General features: G+C 40.9%; 2 protein-coding genes across 13 annotated transcripts in view; one reads left to right on the forward strand and one right to left on the reverse strand.

Moving 5' to 3' along the window:
- The window catches only part of RPS6KA5 (ribosomal protein S6 kinase A5), a 70,022-nt gene extending 69,598 nt beyond the window's left edge, over positions 1 to 424 (reverse strand). The window contains exon 1 of one of the 2 annotated variants that reach the window (XM_086893022.1): positions 160 to 424. In XM_086893022.1, coding sequence (XP_086749148.1) covers positions 160 to 192 — 33 coding nt within the window. In that variant the 5' untranslated portion in view covers positions 193 to 424. The remainder of the gene's footprint in view (positions 1 to 159) is intronic. The other variant, XM_086893023.1, reaches the window with a different exon arrangement.
- The window catches only part of DGLUCY (D-glutamate cyclase), a 48,488-nt gene continuing 38,703 nt past the window's right edge, over positions 267 to 10,051 (forward strand). For 4 of the 11 annotated variants that reach the window (XM_086893027.1, XM_023927694.2, XM_023927696.2 and 1 more), the window contains exon 1: positions 635 to 813. The gene's annotated coding sequence lies outside the window, so the exon portion shown is untranslated. Of the gene's footprint in view, positions 488 to 634; positions 814 to 10,051 lie in introns of those variants that run through there. The other 7 variants (XM_086893024.1, XM_086893028.1, XM_086893026.1 and 4 more) reach the window with 7 other exon arrangements.

The following is a 10,051-nucleotide window of genomic DNA, read 5'->3' on the forward strand; positions in this document are numbered from 1 at the left end:
CGCCTCCCGTCTTCCCCCCCGGCCCCTCTACTCCCCGATGTTGTTTGTAAACATTCCCCCCCGCCTCTCCCGCTGCCCCCCGACCCCCACGGGAGGGCGGGCGCTGGGCTGCCGAGAGGGAAGGAAAGGCTCTGATTGACCGCTGGAGCTGGCAATCACCTGAGGGAGCGGCGCTGGCGCCCTTCCTCGCATTACGGGCTCGTTCCACCGCACTCGAAGGGGGGAGCAGCCGTGGGCAGACCCACTCGCAGTGGCGGCCGGGGGGTGTCGGGCTCCAGCCTAGCGCGGGGGACGCGGCAGCGGGATGGGAAGCGGGCTGTCCCCTCGGGGAGATGCGGCGGGGCAGGGAGCAGAGAGGCACAGCCGGGGACGAAGGGATTCCCGCAGGGCTCCGGCCGCCCGCCCGCTGAGCTCCCGCCTCCCCGCACGGGAGGCGCGGGCGGTGCGAGCGGACCCCGCGGGCGGGCCGGAGAGCTGCGGCATATCGGTATGTCCGCCTGCAGCCCGCGGCCGTGCTCCACCCGCTCGGGTCACCGGGCTCTGGGGCCTCACAACACGGGGGCGCGGGTGGCGGGGCCCCGGGTGCGCACAGGGACCTCGGGTCCCGCCTGATGCCGCTTTCGCCCTTGGCCAGGCCGTGGAGCGGGCGGCGAGCGCAGCCGCCTCTTGGGAGGTGGAAGAGGCCGCACGTACTGAAGTTCAACTAGCTCTGGTGATCGCTGGAAAGGCGCACGGCCTGGAGGGTTATGGCAGCTCAGGAGGTGCCTGGCAAGCGCTTGCTTGTCGTAAGGTGGGAGTGAGGGAAGTTGCTGGGTAGGTACATCCACGTGCCCGGTTCACATTGCCCTTTCTGGGGCGCGTTCATCTGGTCCCTTTAGGTGGGTGACACTGTTCTCACAGTTTAGTGGCGTTGTCGAGGGAGATATGGTTCAAAAAACATCGGATATGTTCAAATCAGTTAAGCCTCTCAGTCTGTTATGTTTTGGAGGCAATCTGGTATTTCTAAAGCTGTCCTCATTTCCGTGAGACAGATAACGCAAATGACTTTTCTCTCTGTTTCTTATTTACAGAAATTTCTGACTTGTTGCTCTTGAATGCACTGCTTCTATCCTTACACACAAGCTGCTAACTCACAATGCCATGTCTCAGCAGCAGTGTTTACACAGAGTCTAATTAAGTTACATCAAAGATCAGTGAAATAAATTTCTTTTGTTAATCCATTATTCACATTCCAGTATTAAATATTGGTGTGTTTGCACGCGTATATGTAAAAAATGCATGTACATGTATACAATTCTACAGTTTCCTGTGGAGAGATTGAGTTCTGCTATTTAAAGTTGGTGAGATTTTCTGCTTCATAATTGTTTATATACTAGACCTCAGGTTTAGGATGCCTTTGCAGTTGTCATCCCAGAAATTACTACTACCTAAGGGTTTCATAGTGTTTTTGGTAAAAATTTTGAAGGTGTTTCACACTAAGCACTGCAGCTGTTCTGTTGAGATATCTCCCTGTAGCACATGGTACACACATAACCACCAAAAATGTCCATCCAATTACTGCCTTTCCAACATTATTATATCAAGACTATAAACAGAAAGTCTGAACATGGGATATGTTTTCAAACTGGAAAATAATTGATTCCCTAACTTTTGTCACTTGTTTTTAGAAGCATCACTATTGCAGAGCAAGTAAATATTTTATCAGTATACTATTAAGCTATAAAAGGGAAAATTAAAATACTAAACTGATTAAATTATTTGTTAAGTTTTTTCATCTCTGTAACTAATGGCTCCTCTGTACATCTAGTGGGGACTGTGAGATTTATTTCTTCATTACAAGGCATAACAACAACTTCTGATTATTCTGTGTGGCAGATAGCTGATTTTAAAGAGACCTGTACTATATTTCATCCAGTGGCTCTACTAGCCTACACTTGGACTAACTGCCCCTGGCAGCCTCAGAGGAGAGAAGCTGTAATCTGATTCCATTTACCATCACTCAATGTGAGGGGTGCTGACATTGAATCCAGTAGTTGTTAATAGTCTTGGTTTCAGATGTTCGTAGCTTAACAGGTTGTATCTGCTTATTTGCCTCAGGCTGAAAATTTCTCCTTTCAAATTTCAGCTAAAACAGCTTTAAAAAATGAGGCAATAACCCTAAAATACCAAACCAAGAATACTGATCCATGCTGACAATGCATATAATGAAAGTGATTACTGTGTACATTTCAGTTTGAGATGTGACTGGCCTTGCAAAGTACTACTGCATGAACTGAAAGTTCTTTATTATCACTGAGGGATGCCCTGATTTACCTGCAATATGGTCATTCCATGAAAAAAAAAAAATATTTTTTTACATAACAGTTTCTCCAGTGTTAAAATGTTTTTGCAGTGGGATTCTTGTGTCATATCCAGAAACAGCAGCCCTACTGAATGATTGGAAAGAATCCCACCTTTTGACAGACAAAAGAGCTATACTTGCACTGAAATCCTAAACCTCCTGTCAGTAGTCCATGAGTACAAGACTGTGCACAAGTTTTCCTTCAAATGAACTTTGCGAGCAGTGGAGGGTTAGACTTGGTTGTGTACTTGACATTAGAGCAGATCTACCTTCAGCAGAATGGTCCAGGCATAGTGGACTGGTTACTTTGCCTCCCTCACACAGCAGTATCACATGGATTTGTGGGTGGCTGTTAAAGGACAGAGTTCTGTCAGCCTAAAGGGTAGGTTGGAATTACAGGTAGGTGGAGATACACAAGCTACATCTTTACCAGAGAATAAAAGTGATTAGTTCTCATTCTCTAGGTGTCGGGGAAGTGACATGACTTAGCATGGTGCAGCTAAATTCTTTCCCCTTCAAAACAGTGGCCTTTTTTTTGCACTGCCTCCTGGATGTGTTGAGACAACATACCACTACTGAGCTATGCTAGCCTCCAGCTTGTACAAAGACATTGCCTGGAAGAATACTGGTCAGGGACCCAGCCATTCCTGGAAGCATGCTGGCAGTCAGAGGTGTGGATAGTCAGATGCCAGCATTCAGATTGGGCCTTTGTCCTGTTTAAATCACTACACAGACTGTCACAAGGTCAGATGAGGGAGGAAATTTGGCTCGAGCCTGCAGCCAAAGCAGCATGAGAAAGTCTAGGAAGAATGATGGGCTTAGACCCAGAGGGAGTACAGACTGGCCTGTAAGAGATTTCTTGTTAGTTTGGAGAAGTAAAACCACACTTGGTATGTAAATGGTGCTTTTAGAAATGCAGTTTAACTGACTGGAAGTGTTACTTGCATTTAAATATATTTGTGTGTATGCTGCAACACTGAAAAAACCTACTATTTGCATGATGTGCATACAATAAATTAGCCCTCTGGTATTAAAATGAAAAATATTTGATGTTTAAATGATTAAAAGCTATGAGGCAGTGCAGAGCTACTCATGCTCCATAGTGTAAATGGTTTTGGTTTTTTAAGCAGCATTTTCATATTCATGTGCATGATAAGAACAACCTGACAGGTCAGTCAGTGAACAGTTCAGTGTTTGGGCTGAGCATGTGCTGCGAGTTTGGGAATATGGAGTAACACCGTTCTAAAGATAGATGTCCCTTTTCTACCCCACAACACAACTGTTCAAAAATATGTGTATTTACTTGCCATTCCTAATTGTGAAAAGAGGGAGGAAAAAAATGCTGTGGGAAATTCCCACATGGAACGATATTATTGAACTTCATTAAAGAAAAAGTGTCACAACATTTTCTTTTTGGTTCTAAAAGAGGTGGCGTGCCAAGCTGGTTTGAGGGCTGAGGTGAAATCAAAGTGTTTAGTGTACAGATTTCTGAGAGGAAATGAGAGGAAAAAAAGAAGAACATGAGTTCTAGAGCTGCATACTTCCAGGGTGCCAGGGCCTCACAGTTTAGAGGTATTTGATTTACTTTCTTTCTGAAGAAAAGCTTCTTACGGAAATTTTAGTTTCTATGGAGTTAAAGCTGAAGGTGGTTGGTGCTTACTTATGGTCATTGAATTGTTACAGAAAGAGGTGTTATTTTCAAAGGAAAAATTTCAGAAAGCCAGATGATAGAAAATGTTCCCCTTAAGCAATCCATGGAGAGCATTTGCACAGCAGGGGAAAAAAAAGGATCAAATTTTGGAAACCACAAAATGAATTTAGGGAAGGACTCACTGTGAAAGACAAACATGACATGAAACAGCTTTTGTATGAGATTTTAGTACAATACTAGTTCTAAGTTTACGGGTTTTTTTCTGCTAGCTTTTAGTTTGCATATATTCTCTGTGATTTTTATCTTTTACTTACTCTGAATCTTTAATTGAACATTCTGTGCTTGATAACTGTCAGAAAAGTAGACTGGGTAGGTATATTTACTGTTTAAAGTATTTTTTATGAAACTGCTCTGGGCAAGAGTTTTATCTCTCTAAAACCACTTAATGTTTTTACCATGAAAGGAGAAATTATGCTAAGCATCCCAGTCTTAATAATTCTCTTAACGGAAGTGGTACAACTCTGTCAGGAAGTGGATCATTTCTTGAAAGAGTGCATATAGGTGTTGCTGCTTCTAGGGTCCTATTACAGTTAGTATTAATTTCTTCAATAAAAAGTCACTTGTTTATTTTTCTCCTTCAGTCACTGTGCAGTTGCAACTACTGTTATTTCAGGCAGCCTTTCAAAAGTTTAATTACTAAAAGTCTACATGATTATAAAAGAGACAAAAATAAAAATAATTGTCATGTTGCTCAGTTTCTGATGAGGAAAAGGAAAATGAATGAATGAATGCTGTCCGTAGGGGAAAGAATGCAGCACTAGTCATTGAAACAGAAATTGGGGTTTATTTCACTTTTTGAACTGCTAAAGCTGCTTAATGTAGGCAGAAATGGAATTTCTGCTTAATAAAAAGAATTGACTTTTGGATCCTAATTCTCACTCACAATAGTTTGAATGTTTTTTTCAGATGTTGGAGGGAACACAGAGGACTGTTCTATACATTATTGTCATTAAACCTCAGTAATACTCACTGAGTAAATTCAAAGTCCTTTTCAAAGGAGCTGCATGTGAATTCTCACCATTTTGAAAATTTACTGTCAACTTTAGAGAAGGGAACTTAAGAAAGAAGTTAATCAAGGTGATCTGAAAGCTAGTGATGATGAAATTAAAACTTTTAACTCATCATGAAGACCATGAGTACATTCTGATAATTGCAGAAGTTACGGTTCTGTTTTCCTACCCCGGAGAAGGAAGCAAAAACATGAGGAAAAAAATGTTTAAATGGCAGAACTTAAAACTATGCATTGTAGTTCTTAAAGAGAGACTGGAGAAAATGAGTGAAAAGAAGCACCATATAAAATGAAGGGGGAAGGACAATTTTTGAAAAGCATAAATGAAAAAGAATAAATTTATTTTCACAAGTTTTCTTCTAATGATGTATTTAAATGTATTGCATCTGTTAAATTACCACAGAGCAAAAAGATTTAATGAAGTGATCAATATTACAGAGGTTCCTTTCCCTTTATCTTGAGAAAAGTTGTATGATTATTGATTTTGAACCTATTGTTTTAAATTTACAAAGATAAGATGTCTCCATGATTTGAAATAACAGAAGAGAAAATCTGAAAACAAATGGATAAATTAAGATAAACTCAGTTGGTGTATCTCCGGGAGTTTGAAAGGAACGTAGAGCTCCTCAGAAAAAAATTACAAAAACTCCCATTAGCTTCAAGTACTGTATCAGGTGACTGGAAAGTACCTCTTAATATAGAGTATTATAATATTTTATAATATAATAAAATATGATTTAATATAAGCACCATTACAACTAAAAACCCCTTTAAAAGGACCAGTTAAATGTTTTGATGAAAGATTACCCTTAGTTTTAAAGAACAAAAAGAAGCTATAATGTATTAGAAAACCAGTAGATAAATATGTTTCCATGAACATGGCCTGGATATAAAATACTACTGTGAAAAATCAAGTAGCAAAAACTGTGATAGTGAATTACAAATTTTCAATACATCCAAAAGATGGGGATTTTTAACTTAACCTGCATAACTGACACTGGCACTGTAAATTCTGTAAATTGTGACTAGACCTAACGGGTAACTGGTATTGAAGCAATTCTGTAATTTCATTATGGTTTTTCTAAAATTTTTTATCCCATACTGATTTATTTAGATACAGGATGCAAACTAGTGTATCTCTAGCTTAGCATTGCTGTTTCCAACGCTGGCCAGGAACAGCTCTGAAGTGTCATGACAGTCTGTGGTTTAACATGCAGTCCCTGAATAAAGGGCTCCATTTGTTTGCTTTGTCTTTGCCATTTGCTAATTTTGTCTGATGACCCACAATGATTTAGTTACAAAAGAATGTGAAGAATTGTTACTTTTTATTTCCTCCATGATTTTGTTGCATTTGTCTCTGTTTCTTAGGCAGACGCAGAATATGAAGCAGCAGCTTCACCACCTAAAAATAACCAGTAAAATATTTACTGTAGATAATCTGCTGAAGAGGTTATGCACCAGGCACTTGGAGTTCTTTGAGTTTTCAGTAATCCATGCACAACCTCATTTCTTTCATTTTTCTTAAGTAGAGGACTTCTCGGGAAACCTAGATTATCTAAGTGTTAGAACACTCAGTTTTAATACATCTTTTTTCTTTTTTAATGCAAAGTGTTTGCTGTGACAGTCTTTGAAGAGGATGTCAAACTCCAGTTGGTCAAAAGGCATTTTACACTTCTTTTGTAAATTCCTTGGGATTTACATTTTCTCTGAAGTGTTAAGACTTCTATGCAAATAAGTGCCCCATTAAGCAATTTTCCTTTGGCTGTCATTTATTGAGCCTGGCTAAGAGTAAGGTTTGGCATCCTCCTTCTTACAACATGTCACATTCAAGCTTACTTTTCTGTTGTGACTGCTTCTTAATGTATTGATGTGGAACATGACAGCAATGCAGATTGCTGACATTGTAAATAACTCCATTTACTCTGAGGTATTTCAACCCCCTCACCCCCGAGCATTTTGAGCTTTAATAAAGACTTATACTAGTAACACATCTCTCTCCATTTTTAAAAGAGCACATTCCTATTCAATCAGATTTTATTCCAGACCTGACACTGATTACAGAAACTGTTGTAAATTATTTGCTTGCCATTCAACTCAGTGTTGCCTTCCTGCGGTTCTAGTGAGATGCATCTTCAGGCTGGAAGTCAGACAAGTCAGACAAGGCAAATGCCACAGATTCTTAGAATTACTTGTAATATGCAGAGAAGTTAGTGAATGGCTTTGATTAAATAACTTGTTCTCTGAGTAACTGTCTTGATTTAACCCCAGCCAAGCCCAACCGCGTGTTCAATCACTGCTCCACCAGCAGGATTGGGGAGAGAACTGGAAAGGTAAAAACTGGAAAACTCATGCATTGAGATAAAGACAGTTTATTAGAGAAAGCAGAGGCCACGCACACAAGCAAAGCAAAATAAGGAAGCAATTCACTGCCTCCCATGGGCAGGCAGGTGTTCAGCTATCTCCACAAGAGCAGACCCTCATGACAGGTAATGGCAACTTGGGAAGATGAAATCTGTCACTCCAAGTGTGTCCCCCCTTCCTCCTCCTTTCACCCACTTTACATACTGAACATGGTGCCGTATGGTCTGGAATATCCCTTCAGTCAGTTTGGGTCACTTGTCCCTGGCTGTGTCTCCCCCCAGCCTCCCATGCACATCTAATCTCACCAGCATGGCAGTAGAAAGAGTGAAAAAAGCCTTAGCTCTGTGCAAGCCCTGCTCAGCAATAGCAGAAACATCTCTGTTGTCATCACAGTGTTCAGCCAAGTCCAAAACACAGCCCCATACCAGCCACTGTGGAGAAAATTAACTACCCCCAGCCAAAACCAGTTGTAAGGCCCCAAACAACTTGAGTGATGGGACTTTTAACAGGGCTTACAGTTGTTTGTGTACTTTGAGTTATATTCATGGGAGAAATACTGACAAGATATTCTCAAGAAATCAACAAAAAAGACTTTCCTGGCAACTCTAGAAAATCAAAGAACTTTGGCAAAAGGTTTAGAGCAGCATTCAGTCAACATAAACCACTTCTCAAAGTATTAACTTCACCCATTCAACTTAGCAAACTCAAAGCCCATTCAATTTTAAGTTTTTCAGAATTCTAACAAAAGGCAATCAGAAGAAAGAGAGAAAAGATACTGAAAAGAACAAATATAGCTACCAATTCCTGGGTTCCAACAGTGTTCAACTAATAAAAATTCCAAGAGGAGGAGACGTGCTTGTCTCATGTTTGGCCTTAAATATCCCCTGGCCTTCCTGGGCCCTTCCCAAGGTGGGGCTTGCGGTCATTTGGCCACTGGGGAGCTGGGTTGGGAGCTGCAGGGGCAGGTGTGGAGCGCTGCCTCCGGTGTGTCAGGGACTGGTGGTGTCTTTGGGGCTGGGACACAGGCCCAGGGGGTGTATGGGGCAGGGCACTGCCTCGCCAGGGAAAGGCCTGACCTGCCTCTTCCATACACACACAAAAGGTTTTGAGCCAGCAGTCCTTCCAGTCTCTCACACCAGCACAAAAACATGTATCTGTAATGTAGTGTGGCCTTTTAATATCTTCCCGCCCAATAATTTTGTTTTGGCAGTAGTGAGTTGTGAGGTTGCATGCCATTATTTTCCTGCTTCTTTAGATTACAAATTGATTAAACTGTTCCACTGTGTGACAGTATTTTTCTTTAGAAAACTGTGATTTGTGGAGGTACTGGTTTGGTTTATGCATAAGATAAAACAATTATTTTTTGATAACAAGTACCAAAACAACAGAATTATAAATCATTTGAGTTTGGACAGGAGCCCACTGCAGTCCCTGAACACTATCCTTTGATGAATATATAAGGAGGAGATGGAAAGGATTTCTGAGGAAATCATCGGAGTCTCACAGCTTTGGCAAACAGCAAGTGTTAATCCCTTATTTAATCTTGTGTCTCGAGGCAGACCATACTCATGTTTTCTGTAGCCTTTTATGTACCCTTTCTGGCTTTGGATATGCCATGTAAAAGTACTCATGCCTCCTCTAAGACAACAGTTTCCTAATCTTTCCAGTGCCTCTCTTTGTCTGCAAAAGTAAATGCCTTCACACCACCCACACACCCCAGGAGAGCAGCCTTCCCCCCACTCCCTGCCTCTGCTACAGTAGCAGCGACATCCATTTGCCTTCAATTACAGAGTTAAGAATATTGTTGTCACAGCTGAAGGTGACGTTAAACGTCTCTCACATCATCACTTGTCTCTTCCTATTATTGCTTTTACCCCTCTATGTTGAAGCTTCACAGTGCATCCTCTTAGGGAGTTGAAGATTTGGGCTACAATTTAATCTGGTTTGGCCTTATTGATATGATTGTTCTGTTTGGTTTTGTAAACTTTATTCCTGTTGGGATTCTTAAATGTGACTAATGTAGAAGTCATATACTCTTATTAAACCAGAGCCTTTTCTATAATAACCATAAAACCCAAATGTTTAAAGAAAATCCGCCTCTCCATTTTATTAATAATCATACCGTCCCTTGTTTCTAGAATGTTCATTGCTAATCCTCATCTATGTACTTTGAAGAAACTTACCTCTTTCTTGAATATTTGCTTGTCTTACATCTGCCTATTAACTCAACATATTTATGCAATAAATATTCCAGCTGTCAAACTACCCCCAATATTCATAAGTTGTTTGAAAGAAGCCACAAGTGTATTCTGCATTATTACGAAAAGACCTAATGAATTAATTCTAAGTGTTATTTTATAGGTAGTATCGAGGCTATTTTCAGCCAAAGTTTCAATCTCTAGTTGCAAACATACAGCTTTACCAGGAGGACAAGTGTTCAGTGCAAATAAGAGATTACATCATAATGCAATAATACTGAAGAGCCCTTGCTTTAGCTGGACAAGATACAGACTTCATGCTGAGCAAGGTGCAGACTCAGAACAGAAAGTGGACCCACAAAGTTTCTTATTAATGTGCTCTGATGAAAGCCCTTAGAAGACAACTGTAAACTGGGAAAACTTTGACTTTT

Source organism: Cyanistes caeruleus, chromosome 6 (assembly GCF_971803275.1).
Source record: "Cyanistes caeruleus chromosome 6, bCyaCae1.hap1.1, whole genome shotgun sequence".
Classification (NCBI taxonomy): domain Eukaryota; kingdom Metazoa; phylum Chordata; class Aves; order Passeriformes; family Paridae; genus Cyanistes; species Cyanistes caeruleus.